At 33.9% G+C, this 18,074-nt stretch overlaps 2 protein-coding genes across 2 annotated transcripts; one reads left to right on the forward strand and one right to left on the reverse strand.

Moving 5' to 3' along the window:
• The first annotated feature begins 6,838 nt into the window (after positions 1-6,838).
• LOC125820238 (protein NODULATION SIGNALING PATHWAY 1-like) lies at positions 6,839-8,773 on the forward strand. The gene is given in 2 exon segments (XM_049499676.1): positions 6,839-7,005; positions 7,007-8,773. Coding segments are annotated over 2 exon segments (1,827 nt in total). The 5' UTR covers positions 6,839-6,897; the 3' UTR covers positions 8,726-8,773.
• Positions 8,774-9,209: 436 nt separating this feature from the next.
• LOC125820247 (E3 ubiquitin-protein ligase SPL2) lies at positions 9,210-15,044 on the reverse strand. Its single transcript, XM_049499685.1, has 6 exons — positions 14,646-15,044; positions 13,511-13,612; positions 12,404-12,574; positions 12,163-12,284; positions 10,885-11,004; positions 9,210-9,531 (listed from the first exon to the last, which is right to left on the reverse strand). The coding sequence occupies exons 1-6, from the start codon at positions 15,021-15,023 to the stop codon at positions 9,240-9,242; spliced, it is 1,185 nt and encodes a 394-aa protein (XP_049355642.1). The 5' UTR covers positions 15,024-15,044; the 3' UTR covers positions 9,210-9,239.
• Positions 15,045-18,074: the final 3,030 nt, after the last annotated feature.

An 18,074-nucleotide genomic window follows, 5' to 3' on the forward strand; every position in this document is an offset into this window, starting at 1 on the left:
TTCTCATGTTTGGTTGATGAGTAGAAAATATTTTTTAGTGTTTGATTTATTAATGAAAATTATTTTTGAGAAAATATCTCTTTTTTTTTACTAGAGAGTAGAAAATAATTTTTGAATTGAAATTGAAAATATTTTTTAAAAATAAACTTAATTTTTTTGGGGGGAAGGGGTGGTGCTGGCGCGCCGCGCGGAGGGGGGAATGGTAGCGGGGCGGCCGGGGGGGGGGGGTCTGGGTAGGGAGTGAAAATAAAAAAATTGAAATTGAAAATATTTTTTTTAAAACAAACTTTAATTTTTTTTTATTTTTTTGGGAGGGTGGGGGCTGGTAGTGGGGTTGACCCGGGGGGGGGGGGGTGGCGTGGGGTGAAAAAATAAAAATTGAAATTGGAAATATTTTTAAAAACAAACTTTAATTTTTTATTTTTTTTTGGTGGGAGGGTGGGTGGTAGCGGGGCTGGCCGGGGAGGGGGGGTTGGGGTAGGGGTGGAGGTGAAAAAATAAAAAAAATTGAAATTGAAAATATTTTTTAAAAAAAAACTTTAATTTTTTTTTTGGAGGGGAGGGGCAGGGATGGCAGTGGGGTTGGCTTGGGGGGGGGGGGGCGGGAGAGGTGGGGTGGGGGGGGTGAAAAATAAAATTTTGAATTTGAAAGTAAATTTTTATAAAACAAACTTTAATTTTATTTTTTTTGGGGGTGGGGGGTGGGGGGTGGGGGGTGGGGGCGGAGGGTCGAGGGTAGGGATGGGGTGAAAATAAAATTGTGAAATTGACAATATTTTTCAAAAACAAACATTAAATTATTATTTTTTGCGGGGTGGGGGGTTGTCGGGGTGAGGGTGGGTAAAAAAATAAAAAAATTGAAATTGAAAAATGTTTTTTAAAAATAAGCTTTAGATTTATTTGTTCAACAAAAAAATTTGATTTTTTCAACAAAAAAATTGTAATATGAAGTTGGAAGAAAGTTTTGGAAAATGTTTTCCTTAAGTTTTGAAGGGAAGTCATTTTCCTTTAATTTGAGGAAAATGAGTTGATTTGGAAAACATTTTATCCAACCAAACATGAGAAAATTGAAAAACATTTTTCGGAAAATGTTTTCCTTCATACCAAACACACCCTGAGGGATTATTAATCAGTCTTGTATTAGTTATTCCACATTTTGTTTCTGGAAAAAATAATATATAATTTTTTTCATAATTTATACGTGTATTGATTATGTTGGTTTTAAAAATGCAAATCATAATATCATATTAATTTTATTTATGAATAACTTACCTTCTAAGTCCTAACAGTTATCAAATCCAAATAAACGAAAAATAAAACAATAAAAAAAACATAGCAGTTAACAAAAAAATAATATAAAGTATAAAAAATATAATTATAACAACAACAACAAATAATATGATAATCAAAATATAATAAACAACATACGAAAAAAAACAACATATATACCATTTCTTTCTTATTGATATTTTTTTCATGAACTTTAATTTATATTGAATTATTATAATGAAACTCAGCATTATCAGATGAGGTGGAATTTGTAATTATTCCATTCTTAGCAAACTCTTTTTCAGCCCTGACACCTTCATGAATCACGATTCGCAAGTGTAGTATCAAAATATTATGTGAATATGTATTAAAGAAATTGATGGATTTAATTTTTACATTAAATAATAATATATAATCAATCATAATACACTATATAATAATTTTTTTAAAAAGAGAAAAAATCATCAAATTTAGGATGTTAATTTTTAGAGTATTCTTGAATAAAAAAATGGATGAAAAAAATTCTTTTCGTTCACCTTTACTTATTCATTAGATTAAAAAAATACATTCATTTTTCTTTCTCCAATTTAGAAAACTAAAAGATAATTTACTTGTTTTTATTAAATAACTATAGTTACTTTTCAATACACTAAACTAATTATATTCAAAAAGTGATAAGATAAAATTACTTATTACTCCTTATAGTCACATATATCAAATTTAATTATATTGAATAAGTAAAAATAAATCGAAACAATTTTGTGAGTCATTTTTCATACGATAGGAATATGCTTAACCTTATCCTAAAATATGTCCAATCATGAATTGACATAGATTGCATCTGTCGGTCACTTTTTAAAGAAGTTTTTTTTTACCTTTGAATAGAACAACGTGCAATTAAAAAAATAAAATCAGGCATATAATTGGACATGTAATGCACAGTATTGTTTTTGGATCCTACATGCAATGATTGGTGTCCAAGTTGCAGAATCAAGGAGAGAAGCAAGTGAGATTGAAAAGAGAGGAGAGAAATGAAAGAGATTTGAATAGAGAGACGAGATAAAAAATTGTATCAGGTAATATCACGAATATACTTAATACAATTGATTTGTATTACTCCCTCTGGCTCAATTTATATGACTTACTTTTCTTTTTAGTCAGTCCCAAAAAGAATGACACATTTCTATTTTAAGTAACAATTTAGCTATAAAATGTCTATTTTACCCTTAATGAAATGATTTACAGCCACACAAATTTCTATCATTCATTTTGGACCACAAGTTTTAAAAGTCTTCCTTTCTTTCTTAAACTTCGTGCCGAGTCAAAGTACCTCATATAAAATGGGACAGAGGGAAAAATATAATTATATCAAGTATATTAACAAATACGAGGTTTATCAATGAATAAGATTATATCATTGAATACAATTATATTAAATTGTATCAGATTGTATCAATGAATATAATTTATATTAATGAATACAATTTTGTCAAGTGTATTTGTTCTTTGTGTACTATTGGCTCTGTATCATGTGTTGTATACTCTTTTAGAGTACGATTGATTAGTGACGGAGCTAAAAATTTCGTCAAGGGTGTTTAAACTTTAAAAGAGTGAATAATTATTTTTTAGCGGAGTGGGTGCACAATTTTTTTACTGATGAGTGAGTGCATCATCCAAATTTAAAAATTAAATTACATATTATTTAATAACTAAATCATATGAAAATTTAAAATTATAAAATTATCAATGGTATAAATCAAACTAACGGAGAAAAGTCAACAAAAACAATGTTAGCAACTAGTTGAATAGACTTCCTCTAGTTCATGTTAAATGAATTGTTGAATTTTTTTTCAAAGTAATTGAATTTTTCAAAGTCCAAGAGAATTGTTAGAACTATTTTTTTTCATACTTACCCTTTTCTTTTAATAAGATTCTTTACTATTTTATATTTTCTAAAAGATGGTTTAGAAATAATCAAAAGAATAATAAAGAAAACTAATCTTTAATTTTAATAATTATCTTTAAAAATAATTTCTTGAGAATGTGTTATACCTAATGATTCATTTAATATTGATTGAAAATATATATAAAAAAAAATCTTAATTATTAGGTTAATCAATTCATTGAATTAAGTGTAGTAGAAGTTTAAGGCAAGAGCCTAGAAACATAGAGATACATGGGTGGGTATTTTTTTTTTTTTAAAAAAATTGTGTTAAAACATAACAAGCAAGGATCGAATCCAAGACCTCAATGATTTAAATGATTATGCTTACCGTCTGAAAAACAACTTCTGTTGTATATAAGAGTGTTCATTTTTTAATATATTCGGATATTAAAGAAAATTTTATACAGTTTAATTTTTCTGTGAAAGGTGTTTGACTAACCACCCTTACTTAGTTGTAGATCCACCCCTGTGATTGATACATATTATATGAATATTGCATCCCTTTCTGCATAGTGAGAGTCTAAGTATGAAATCAAAGAGGAGAAGAGGAATAAGAAAGGTTTCAACCATGTCTCACCTATTTTTGACAGAATACAATTGATAAACACACACAAAGCAAAATACACCTTCTATTGCAATCTACAACGTCGCATTAGGCTGAAAATACAGAGAGATGAAGATAGAGGCGAGCGAGAAAGGGTAGAAAGAGAGAAAAGAGGAAGAGATAAATTTGCTATATAATTATAACTATAACTATGAACTGTAATTTTTTTAAACTATAGTTATATTTAATAAATACATATCACAGATTTGCATACTATGTACTTTTTCCTATTTATTACTGTCTAAATTAATTTAATTTTAAAAAATTAGTCTAAATAAAATGACACATTTTTTATTTAGTTCTAATATTTTGACCTTAAACTTCCTATGTTACTTAAATGAGATGATTTAGTCACAAATATTTATGCTTTATTTTGGACCAAAATTTTAAAAGTCTTCATTTTGTTCTTAATCTATTTTATACCCAATCAAATACCTTCACATAAATTGATGGGAGGGAGCAAGTCAAGTTGGCATTGATCCAACAAACAAAAAACATAAATTAGTCAAGCATCTATAAAAAAAAATAGATTCTCTACCTATAAAGTAAGAGTAACATATATGTATACAGTATTATTTTCAGATAACATTTTATGAAATGACACCAGGTATGTCTTTATAAAGCAAGCATAGACCGATTGAGAGTATCAAAAATAGATTTTCTATCTCTAAGATAAGAGTAAGATCTGTATACACTCTATCATCCTCAGATTTCACTTTGTTAAATTACATCGAGTATATTTTTATTACCGATTGAAGATCTATAAGTAATAGACTTTCTACCTCTAAGATAAAATTAAGGTATGAAATTGTATCGAGTTTATTTTTATAGGATAAAAAATATAAATTCATCGAGGATTTATCAAAAATAAGACTCTCTACCTCTCATATAAGAATAAAATATATATACACTCTATTTTTTCCATACTCTATTTTTGTGAAATTTGATCTTTTTTTTTTTTCAACATAGACCAAATCGGAATTGACAACTACTAGTTCGTTTGTTTGTCAATTGGGTTCTTCGAAAGTGCCCAAATGCATCATGTAATTACCTATAAGATGAAGACACTCATCAGACAAAAACTCAAAATTATTTTAATCACAATGAAGAGATTGCCGTCTTCTACAATCAAATAATATGGTGCAGTGGATGAGGTTATTCGTTTCTTAACTAAAGGTTTCAAATTCAAATTTTGAATATAATTTTATTTTTTTTGATAAAGAATACTTCACCCCAAATAAAGTCCTACTCGATATAAATTTAAAATAGTCAAATTTTAATTTAAATATCCAACACTGAGTGAAAAATAATTTTTTATAGAAAAAGAGATTGACATCATCTTATTGAAATTTGAACCTCAAAACCTTTCACAATCCCAAGTTCTTGAAAGAAAAAAGTGTTGTAAAACTCCAACATCTGTGACACCTCCACAGAATAAGTCAATCAGAGAAGCAAATCACAAAAGATTTAGGGTCTTTTGGTAGTGTAGATGTTGGTAACGTAAGAATTAATTATGAGTGAATTTATATATTATTTATGTAAAAATTAATTATATAAGGATCAATTATTTATATATTAGTCATTTTATAGTATTATATTATGTATAAAATAATATATAAATTCTTCATAACTTATGTATGTATTAGTTATGCGAATTTCTAAATTGCAAATCAAATAACGTATATATCTTATACATGAATAATTTACCTCCTAATCAGCTACCAAACATAGTAATTTTACGTATGCAAAATATAATACCTACATAACTTATATCTAAACTAGCTATCGAATGACCCTAAGGATGTGTGTGGTATTAATTTTTCAAAATATTTTCTCAAAAAAAAAAAAGTTCATTAAAAGTCGAAAAAGTTGAATTCCTTTATAAAAATAGAAAAAAAATCAGTTCAATAAGTGTCATTCTACGTTAATGGTCTCTCTACACCCGAACACTCCACATCTCCACTGACCCTTCACCCCGCACCCCCAACTATCCTACATTCACTTCGTTTTTATAGCGTTTATCTAAATATACTAAACAAATGTTCTTGAAATAATAACCCTTTGTTTACTTACTGTTTACAAGAAAATAAATAAGAGGTGTGTTTGGTATGAAGAAAAATATTTTCAGGTAAAATAACTTTTTGAAAATTTTTTACTTATTTTTTAGTGTTTGGTAAATTAGCAGGAAAATATTATTCCAAGTGCATTTATATTTTATGTAGCAAAATATTATGGAACCGAAATGGAATGAAAAGTGAAGGTTCAAGGGGGTGGGGTGGGGATGGGATGATCAAGGAGTGGGGGTTCGGGAAATAGATGGGTGATAAGGAGACAATAAACTTGAAATTCTACTTATGCAACTTGTTTTCCTTGGTTCCATTAGGAAAGTCATTTTCTTTTATTTTTAAAGAACTTATTTTTCTAAAGTAAATGATGAAATTTGAATTTTTAAGTTGTATTTTTTGCTCATAAACATAAAACCCCATAAGTTGAGAAAACTATGTCAATTGTCTCAATCCTTTATACAATCTTATCAAATAAGCAAAAGTTCATAACAAAAATATGATACATTATCACAAAGTTATTCTAAAAAGACAACATTTATTAGTTGAAATTTTGTTCAATAAAAAAGTAAAATTGAACATGTCCTTCCACATAGTACAAACAATCTTGTCACATTGAGCATGCATTTCTCAATATAAATGCTTTAAAGGTTGATAAGAGTAAAATTGTCGAGAGTAATGGTTATAACTGATATAAATTGTTTAAACTTTAAAGGTTGGTAAGAGTAATAATATCAACTATAAATTTTGTTTACATATGAAATAAATGATTGGTAAACATAAATTGATATTTGAAAAATGTGAAATCGTGATATAAAATTCTCAAATCAAGCTTTCTGAAAATTTTGAGATTTCATCTGTCCAAACATTGATTTCATCTCATAATTTCAAATTGCGAAATTAAATGGCATGTCCAAACGTTCACTTAGTGTCAATGATTAGGCTATCATACTCTAAAGGAATCCCAATGAAACACCATAACTTCCAAAACAACAGTACACTTTTGCCCTTTAAATATGCCATGCTGTGTCTCTTCCCAAAGCAAAATCCCTTTTGATTCCATTTTGAACTATTATAGCTTTAGCACTTTGAAACTTGAGCCACTATAACAATTAAGAAAAATATCATATCCCATCTTTGCATATAGTTTCTATTAAGTCAATGATCAAACACCAACATCAAGCCATCCTTCCCCACCACCCTTCTTCCTCAATCTGTGATACAATGAACATTGATGAACCTACTTCTGATCCCATCTCAGAGTGGCTGGATAGTCCCTTATCATATTTTCCGTCGTTACTCGATGAGTCATATAGCATCGATGATTTACTCGATGAGTCATATAGCCTCGATGATATTTACGAGGACTCGTGGTGGGCTCCTAGTGAGAGTATAAACCAAGAAATACATATCAATAACAGTTTAACGTTCTTCGACACTAGCTTCCCTGTCACAGCCGCGAGCACTGTCTCTTTGGAGCCGGTCATTTCAAGTCACCCTTCGCCATTGGATTCATCCAAGAAAAGGAAAGGGAATGATTCTGGTTACAATCCCAAGGCGTCCCGGAAGAATCAGAACCGTCGGATCAATGATGCAGATAAAAGAAGATCAACAGGACACAAGAAAGCAACACACAAGTCCACAGGAAATAATGGTAACAACAGAGAAGGAAGATGGGCAGAGCAGTTACTTAACCCTTGTGCTGCTGCAATTACTGCAGGAAATCTGAACCGTGTGCAGCACTTGTTGTACGTTCTGCACGAGCTCTCCTCACTAAACGGAGATGCCAACCATCGGTTGGCTGCTCGTGGACTCCAGGCGCTAATGTATTATCTTTCTACTCCATGCCCAACTTCACTATCTTCTGCTTCTGCTGGTGTTGTTGCTACTTTTGCTTCAACAAATCCAAAGTTCTTCAAGAACTCACTGATCAACTTCAATGAGATCAGTCCCTGTTTCCGCATACCCAATAGCATTGCAAACTCCTCAATACTCCAAATTCTTGGGAAACATGATTCATCCCAGAACCTACACATTCTTGATATTGGAGTCTCTCATGGTGTCCAATGGCCAACATTGCTTGAGGAGTTGACCCATCGAGAAGGAGGTCCGCCACCATTGGTTCGTCTAACAGTAATAACACCTACCATAGAAGGTGATCAACAAAGAAATAGTCCATTTGTAGTTGGTCCAGGTGTTTACAACTTTTCAGTGCAGCTCCTTGCCTTTGCCAAGGCTATTAACATCAATCTACAAATCAACAGACTGGAGAATTACCCACTTCAGAATCTTGATTCCCAAGTGATAAATTCATCCCCAGATGAAATCTTGGTTATTTGTGCACAGTTCAGACTCCATAACTTGAAACACAACAATCCAGACGAGAGGACAGAGTTGTTGAAAAGACTAAAGAGTTTGGAGCCAAAAGGACTGGTTTTGAGTGAAAACAACATGGATTGCAGCTGCAACAGTTGCGGGGACTTCACAACAAGATTCTCAAGGCGAGTGGAGTACTTGTGGAAGTTCTTGGACTCCACCAGTGTAGCATACAAAGGACGTGAGAACGATGGAAGGAGGATGATGGAAGGAGAAGCAGCAAAGGCTTTGACAAACATGGGAGAGATGAATGAGACAAAGGAGAAATGGTGTGAAAGAATGAGGACTGTTGGTTTCGTATGTAAGATGTTTGGAGACGATGCCATTGATAGAGCTCGTGCATTGTTGAAGAAGTATGACAACAACTGGGAGATGAGAGTTGATGAGAAGGATGGCTGTGTTGGACTGTGGTGGAAAGGAGATCCTGTTTCATTTTGTTCATTATGGAAGATAGATCCCAACACATGAGATGCACAAGGCTTTTAAGCATGAACCGAGTCAAAAGTCTAGTGGTAAATCTAGTGTCTGGAAGTATCTTCATTAGCTGTGCTTTGACACAGGTTCAGATAGTGCATTTGCAGAGGCAACAAGTCAAAAAATTGTCAAATTCCTTGAGAATTTGATTCTAGGCAAGGTGGTCATGTACCTATAAGAATATAGATGTGTAATAATTTTGTGTTTTGATGAAATAACTGAGTGTTTAGAACTCAAGCTTTTTTAGCAAAATGACTCCCTAGCATTGTAATGAATATTGTGTTTAAGGGTACAACAATTAATCAGCAAAAAATGTATGTACAGACGCAAACAACATGCATGTTAGATTCTAGAATCTAATCCCCTCGGCACATCCACCACCATCACTCCATTAACCACCATCCTCACATGAGACGGTCCAATGTAGTTTTCATCGCATGCTTTACAAATGCACAACCACCTTCCCAGCATGAGCTAGTACTCAAAATAACTCATAACTATTTGCTCCTCAAGAATCATATATCCTTACAGAACTATGAATTGTCTGCCTACATAAAGGACACTTGGGTGCTAAATCACGTTCAACTGACAAGGCACAGCGCTGGCAACATACCAGGTGTCCACACGGAACAAATGCTGAGCGCTTCCTCCTCATAAGGCATATCACACACAACTGACCATCAGGAACGTCTCCAGTTTCGTCATCAGGACTAACCTGCAAATCATCGTCATTGCTTGCAGAATCCCTTTGTTGCTGGGCCTGCCTCTGGTGTCTCCACTGCTTCCATCGATTCCAGTTCCTAAAACAAATAAATACCAATGAGAAAATGCGACCACTAGAGTAAATACTGATAACAATGCTGCTGATAAACAAGTTTCATTTAGCTTTTTTATTCATGCCATGTAGGAGGTTAAGGAATTTTTAGGCAGCACAACTAGAGTTACAAGTTTATGCTCATCCTGAGCAAAGTCTATGCTTTTTCCAGCCCGTAGTGGATTGTTCGAGCTGGTATAAGCAACGGAAGTTAAAGCTTTAAACACCATAAGGAACCATAACTACTGCCATGTTGTATGATTAAGAGAGAGTTTGGACCAGCAAAAGAAGGTGCTTGCTGTATAATTTCGGAGATTAGCCCCATAAAAATAACTAAACAGGCAGAAGAACTATTCACACGAGGATTTGGACAAACCTTCAACCCAACCTTTTTCATCAGGATGAGACGTGCAACATAAACACAAGAGAGGCACCGTGTAAATCAATAGCCATTGACAAATTTCCAAAGAGAGCAATCAACATATTTTTGGCCAAAAAACTTGAAAAACAAATTCAAAGATTTGAAAGAAGAGAAAGAAGAGAAAAGAGTAAAACATGTTTTTGCAAATATATGAAACAAAGAGAACTTTAAAACTTGACAAAGAAGATTTGGCCATAAACTTTTTCACCCTGTTTTCCTTTCAAACTGGCATATCTTCCTTTTTTTTCTGTTTTCAGTCTTGTGGTCTAGAATATGTAAGCCAATTTCAAGGTTCTGCTCATCTGAAATACGCACCAATCATGATTCTTTCATGCTTAAGGTAGCTAGATGCATTATTCTTTTTGGCACGTGATGATGGTCCTACTCAAACCTCAATTGCATCAAAGATAAAACTATACTCCCTTAATTTAATAGAATGCAAGTACACTTGTCTACATCACACAAGTTCCATAAAGTAATATCTATCAAATAATTGCATACACACTATGGCAACAACTGTAATCCAAATCAATCAACCAGCCCTCTACCCCAGTAGGATTTGAAGTTCACGTCATAGTTATTATAAGTTGACTCATTTGATGTAGCCACGAAATAAATTGCAGATGAAGTAGGGAAAGGAATCCACCAATTCTGGGACAGATGTGGATGACGTGATTATTTAACTAGTAACCACTCAATAGCAGGTTCCAACAACCCTAACTTATGCTCGATAAACAGAATCGTAAAATACGATATGAAATAATTAAGGATTTTGTCCCTGCCTAGACCTCCCCACAGCTCCAGTCCATGACAGGGGAAAAGGACAAAGAAGAAAAAAGAGCATAACAATGAGATCTTGAAGGCATGATATCCACAAAGGCTAAAAGTTCAAGTGTGTGAGAGACACAACCAGTTTACCTCACAACAGCATAGCCAAGAACACCAACTGCAACTGAACCAAACACAACTCCACTCCACATCAGAACTTTTGTTTTGAAGGCAAGGTCTACCAGCATTTGATCCTTCGTCATGTCAGACCTACCAAAGTAAAAAATTAACACTCACAATTTCAACAAAAGAAACTAATCAGGAAAACAAAAGAACACCAAGATTTTAAAACAAGGGAATCATCTTATATAAAGTACCAGATATGTGACATATGTTTGAAGATATAAAGCATCAAAAATGCAGAAAACACATGATTAGAAGTTAGATATTAAAAGAACCACATGCTCCAGGCAGAAAATATATATACATGTGCAATTTGTAGATAGACAAATACTTTACTGTGTATATCAACATGTGTATCAGTTGAATCAAGATGATCACCATGACAGGACTTGCACTCTATTATTCAAACCTACCAATGAGTGTGTCACCCAAAAATGTTTCAAAAACTCACGGTAATTCTTCCATAATGAAACTGACAAAAAATCTTATCATGTTTGAGCGCAAATGTCAAAATCTCAGGAAACTTCATTTAAAATTTTAAAACCATCTCATAAGAACCAACTCATGTTAGTTTTGTCATATAGTCTACCAATGACTATGACCTAGTAACACCGCAAAGCCTGTGATAATTATAACCAGAAGTGAAGAGAAGAAGAGATTGTTATGTTTCTGTTAAATAGAAGTTGTGGCTCAAATAATAATGCTCATAAGAAATGTAGATGTGGTATTTAAGAAAACATTTAATATATTCTTTAACGCGGGGTCAGATTCAAGAATTTTCATTGCTTCTCAATTAAACCATTTTTTTGGAGTAAGGTAAACTTGTATTCTTCGCAATAATGGTGTAATGCTCATTTAAACCATTATTTATAATTCTAAAAAACATTTTTCTTCATAGGATCTCTCTTAACCTTCCTTCCTAACCCAGCTCATATATCTTTTATACATGATTAGATTCATACTTTAAGAGGACCTGTTGAATATCAAGTAATCAATTTCACCAATAAGATAAGGAGACTTACTTCACATTTAGAGTCAACAAAAAGACAATTTATCTCAGAGAGGTTTGAGGGAATTTCGGGGGAAAAATTAATGAATATGAGGATGGCAATAGTCAACCTCATTTGGCAGAACAACTTGTTTAGCTAGTGACAGATGAAAATGAAGTATCATAAAGTCTCGTGGAAAGAAGAGTGTCATGCTTTATCAATTTATTAAGAGAACTACTTTGTAAACCTTCCTTACAAGAAATAGGGTAGGTCCTCGCATGATTTGATCTCCAAAATCCCATCTTTTGAACTGCAAACACCAACAGCGGTTATATCTTTTCCAAGTGGTAGAATTTTTTCTTCATCCAATACTCCAACCTTTGTGACAGAAAACAGTATGTTACATGAGTTGCAGGAAGAAAGACAAACTTTAAAAGTTGTATAAGCAATCACAAATGGTCAAGAAGCCCATATACACAACATATTTTTCAACTCACAGGATAGTAATGACCAAAGAGTGCCTGGAGGAAAGTGAGAGGCGTAGCATGTAAAGGCCGCAAGTGATGATAAACTGTCACAAGAGGTAGGGGATGCCTTGAGCCATCCATATTTACATTAACATACTCTGGTTGTGGCCACTTCCCAGTTTCAACAAGAACAAAAGGAACCTGAGTCGAAGATAGAGAAGCACAAGAGCCTATATTATGAAAACAAAGAGAGCCAGTTTCAAGAACAAAAGGAACCTGAGTCGAAGATAGAGAAGCACAAAAGCTTATATTATGAAAACAAAGAGAGCTATACAACATGTATTAGCAGGCAAAAGAGCAGCAGCTACAAATATGGAGCGTATTAACTAGATGTAAAGATAACAAGTAGGAAAAACTTTTATGCAGAGAAATTTGCAACAGAAACACAAGCCAGATAAGAGAAGAAGATATCATTTATGCAGAGACAAAGTAAGAGAAGAAGATATCGTTTAAACCATTTTCTTCCCCAACTAAAACTGTATAGCAACTGAGCACTTACCCCATTATAATTTTTAAACTATGAATTTGAATTAATATTTATTTTTATATATATGGTTTTGGTTGAACCCGTAGCGTCAAGGTTGTATCCATCACTGTGTCTAGCACCCACAACCTTAAAATCCTAGATCCACCACTGACTACGAGTCATTTATTAAAGAAACACCCACTCAAGCCTTGCTTCTTAAATTTGAGATGGTTTGTGCTAAAAGTGTGATCATTTGAGGAACATCCAGTCTGGACATCTCAGCATGTTATTCTTCCTATTCAGAACCTTACCTTGTACACGAGTACGATATACCTCCAAAGATGCCAAATAGAGAGCATAAAAATCTTAGATGAGAACGTTAAAATAGAGTGGAAGGAAATGATCAAAGCAGATAAATAAAGCATTAAAAATTCTAGAATTATAGCTTCCTACAAAATGTTTTCACATAACCTAGCAGAATTTATGGCAAAAAAAGAAAATTGACAAATATTAGCAATACTGACTCAATATCTCTTTTGTGCTTCACTGGTGAAATTAAAGGTACTAGCAAAATTCAAGAGACCTGTGTTGCTGGAAAATTTTCACATTACCGTTCTCAAAGAGGATGACTGTTGGTCCTTCCGGACTCTTGGAAATATTGAATACAGATCACCAGCCCATGAAAAGAAACCTCTCCACTCATTATAGATACACTAAAATAAGACGGCAAACGAACATCAGTATCCTGCCAAAATTCACTAGAAAAAAAATACACAAAAACTGACAAAACAATACCAGGCAAACATAGGTTGCAAATGAATTGGTTGTGGATCATATTTCCAGGTTAGCAAGTAGCAAGTGGTTTCTGTTTAAAGTACACCGTTCAAAGAGTTTTTTGAAAACTGAAGGATGTCTAGCACCAGTAGATAATAGCTGTTGATTTTCTTTCGGTAACAGTTAATCTATATATTCACACGTATAAAACATCCAAAACATGTAGTTCCCCTTCAAAACTGTTAATAGTTGTTGATTTTTACAATGTAACAACTGCAACTTCTGCACATCAATCCCAAACAACTTTGGATAAGCTATATGAATCCTCACAATCCATTTAGCTCTAATTTAACACATTTCATTACAAAAATAATTTGTATTTAAAGACATACTCCCTGCCTGTGACCAAGGGGTCATGAGACGAAGCAGGAATTCATCCCTAGACATCCCTCCGTGTGCTATTCACCAGCTTATCCTATAGTCAAGATTAGCTCATGTCCTCACTATGTCTAGGGATTCCTTCGACACGGACTAAGCAAAACATGATTGTTCTTTCTTTCGATTGACATCAACAGCTAACTGAATGTAGGATAAATTATTACAAATACAAGAGCAAACCCTGCAGTTTAACCAAAGTGTGCGATCCTAGTAAATCAAGCATTGTAATTCAAAACCATCACCGCATTGTATAACATGCCTAGAAAAGCCCTAATGCTTTTTGTCTCAAAAAAAAGCCCTAATGCATCAAATATAGTGAGTATTCACAAATTTTAGATTGACCATCAACTAACTCTAACCGTAACACTAATCCTAAATGTGCACAAACAAGTTGAATACGAAATTTCCAGCTCGAATAAGGATATTAAGTGCCTAAAAAGCATGATAAATTGAGTAATTTAGCACTGATGTTCATGTTCCTTTTGAAGGTTTGAACATAAATTAAAATAAAACGAAAAAGTGTAGAAGAATTACTGTTTGGGTGTGTTGCAATATAACGCCTTTTTCAGCAGAATTATGGGCTGAGAGAATATTAGCTCTCAAGCTCTTCCAGTTACCCTCAACGGCTGATTTCGCCTCCACAGTACCGCGAATGATCACAAGCTTAACGTCGTCGGATTGATTTGAACTTTCAGAGTTGTCATTACTGTCGGAAGAGGAGAGTAATGAACGGAGATCGGAGACTCCAAGCGACGGCGCGTCGTTGATTTTGTGAAGGGCCGAAGAGTTGGCTTTGAACTTGAGAATACTCCGTACGGCAACGTAAGCTAGGGCTAAGCCAATAAATGCGCCATCCGCCGCCATAGCTATTTGTGATAGCACGGCGGCCGCCGCTTGATCGTGTATTGACATGGCTACTTTCGAATTCTCGGTCGCCGGAAAAGTGAAATTAGAGTCCTATTTGTATGGCTTGTTTATTGGCTATGAATACCTCCTTTTATTTTATTTTTTTTATTTCTAACACTAATAATATGATTAATTTTTTTTTGGGTTTTCTATCCCGTGTCAAAGCTCATACTAGAGTTTCGATTGATTCTTTTTGTTTCTTGTTCGGTGTTTGAAATCTACATTGGAGTCCGGTGAAATTCGGATCGTACATTGCTAGGCCCATTCGATGATGATGTTCCTAGCAGGATTTTCTCCATATTTAGGACTTAAACCCGAAACATTTGGTTAAGGATTAAGCAATCTCGCCAGTCACCACTACTCTACAACCCATATTGGTATACTATTAATATGTGATGTGCTCGCATGATGCACATTCATTATTTTAAAATTGAATTACTATTTTAAAATTGAATTATTAAACAATTTTTATGCATGACATAATATATAAACGTGCATTTTAGTTATTACTTATTACTTGGTAAAATTTATTACTTGTTCATTTTTCAAAATAAACATAGCACAAAAGGCATGTTTTTTACTTAATTTTAAATTTTTTGGGTATGAACATGTAATTATTTAGGGATCGTTTGGTCGAGTGTATAAGAATAATGCAAAGTATAGTGTATTAGTAATGATTGCATCAGTATTGTTTGTATTAGTTATGTTTGCATTAGTTATGATGAGATTTTTTTATGCAATGTTTGGTTTGGTGTACTAAAAATATTATGCATTACATAATTTTTTTAGAAAAACTATCACAAATATAGTGGAAAGGATGTAAAAAAAAGTTTTTGAGGGCAATTGTGTCTTTAATAATGTTAATGCATGCATTATAACCCATTGCATTACTATTGCATAGAAATAGATGGCATTAGCAATACACTTTTCAATACACAATAAAGTGTATTACTAATACAAGCTTTAGTTATGTATAGGTTAGAAAAGTGTACCAAACAAGGTACTAATAATACAACAAGCTAATGGAAACATTATTTTCTCCAATACACTCTACCAAACGACCCCTTAGAGTTTTATTGCTCATTTATGTAGTTTTTCCTATATATTTTGCACAAGTATTCAACGTAAGTTGAATGGACTAGGCTAAGTTGGCCCAGCCCAATTTTATGTGGGTCCCATTGGCCCATAAAATATTCATAAGTTTTTAAAAACTTCTAAATTCTAATATAATAATATAAAAAATTACAAAATAATACTTATACAGTGTTGTTAACCTAATCATCTAAAGTTCACAATTAAATTACGTAATTAAAAAAAAGAATAAGAACACTGTCACGCCCCAAACTCAAGGGGCGCAACTGACTCCTAAAGCCAAAACTCAGTCCCGAGCCGACCCTACTGAACCATTTGCTACTAGCGCATGGCAGTCGCATGCAATTAAGAAAACAAACAAGTATATCTCGGCTTAAAACTAAGCCCTCGGCCGGCAAAGCCCCTGTCAACAGATCTACAAAAGAACCAGCTACTCCCAAGAGTTCATATAAAGAAATATCCAACTAGCACAGAAGTCCTGATTGGGCCGTCGAGGCCACCATGATATCTATACCAAAACTAAAAACAGGTAAATATCAGTACAATAAATCAAACAGTTCACAAGCTTCAGCAAACCAACAACATAGGCCAGCATGGCCATAACGTAGCTATAAACCCCACACACTAGTCTGCAAGCCTCTAAGAGTAGTAAAGATTGGTGGGATAGGGCCCCAGCCTACCCATGAGAATATATACAACAAAAGGTAACAAACCTCCCAACTCTGGCAGCTCCGGAGGAAAGGGGCTGACCAATCGGATAAAAGTCAATCCTGCTGATATGGAGGTCTACTCGGTCATCTGTCAGGACCTGCATGCATGAATGCAGCGCCCCCAAGGCAATGGGGCGTCAGTACAAAATAATGTACAGAGTATGAAAGGCAATAGACTATGATGAGGTATCTTGATATACTGGAATAATCTGATAAATAAATTAAGGATAAGATAATTGTACTGACCTGCTTCTAAATCTAAATTTATCAAAAATAATAAAACAACAACCTAACCAAGCCCCCATAAGCTCAGTAGGTACAAACAGCACACAAGACCACCTACTCAGGCCCCATAAACCCGGAAGGTGCCAATCAGCTTGTATACCCCTATCGGTAGTCCCCTAGCCCCGCAGGCAGTCACATAGCCCTCTTAGGCATCAACATATCTTATAGACAACTCATAGCCCTCTTAGGCAACAACATGGCCCTGTAGGAAGCACATAACCCTCTTAGGCGTCAATATATATCCCTGTAGGCAACTCATAGCCCTTCTAGGCATCAATATAGCCTCGTAGGCAACTCATAGCCCTTTTAGGCATCCATATAGCCCTGTAGGCAGAACATAACCCTGCTAGGCATATATCACATTCCTGCAGCTAACAACAATAGCCCAAAGGCAACAATAACAATCCAACAGCTAAAAGTGAGCAATTTAGTGATAAGTAACCTATACAAATAGCCTCTAAGTCGTGTCCAACATACGAATGTTACTACTGAATAAGAATCTGAATAAGAGAGGATTATACGCACTCGAGCAGCCAACAATCAACAATAATAGCTATAAGTATAACAACGATAACAACTCAATTACATTGCTCCTAAGCTTTAAGGAAACATGCCATAGGAAGAGAATAGCCTTAACATACCTTTTTCGCTAAATTCACGTGGCCTAAAGACTTTAACTCATAACTCCCTCGATACTACAAAAAGGTAGGACCATAATCAACACATAAAATAAAAGATACCATGACAATACAATAAAAGATATGTATTTTCGTCGCAAATTGCTATTTGCTGCTTATAAAAGCTAGAGTCGATGAAAGAAGGGTCTTACCTCGATCTTAGGTTCGTAATTCACCTCAAAACCTTCAAATATATTCAAACCCCTGCTGTCCCAACTCTAAAATGTGATATGCTACGCAATCGATAAAACAAATTATACCACGATGATGAGCCCAACGCGTAGAACAACTTT

Source organism: Solanum verrucosum, unplaced genomic scaffold (assembly GCF_900185275.1).
Source record: "Solanum verrucosum unplaced genomic scaffold, falcon-dt-bn FXZP01000229.1, whole genome shotgun sequence".
Taxonomy (NCBI): domain Eukaryota; kingdom Viridiplantae; phylum Streptophyta; class Magnoliopsida; order Solanales; family Solanaceae; genus Solanum; species Solanum verrucosum.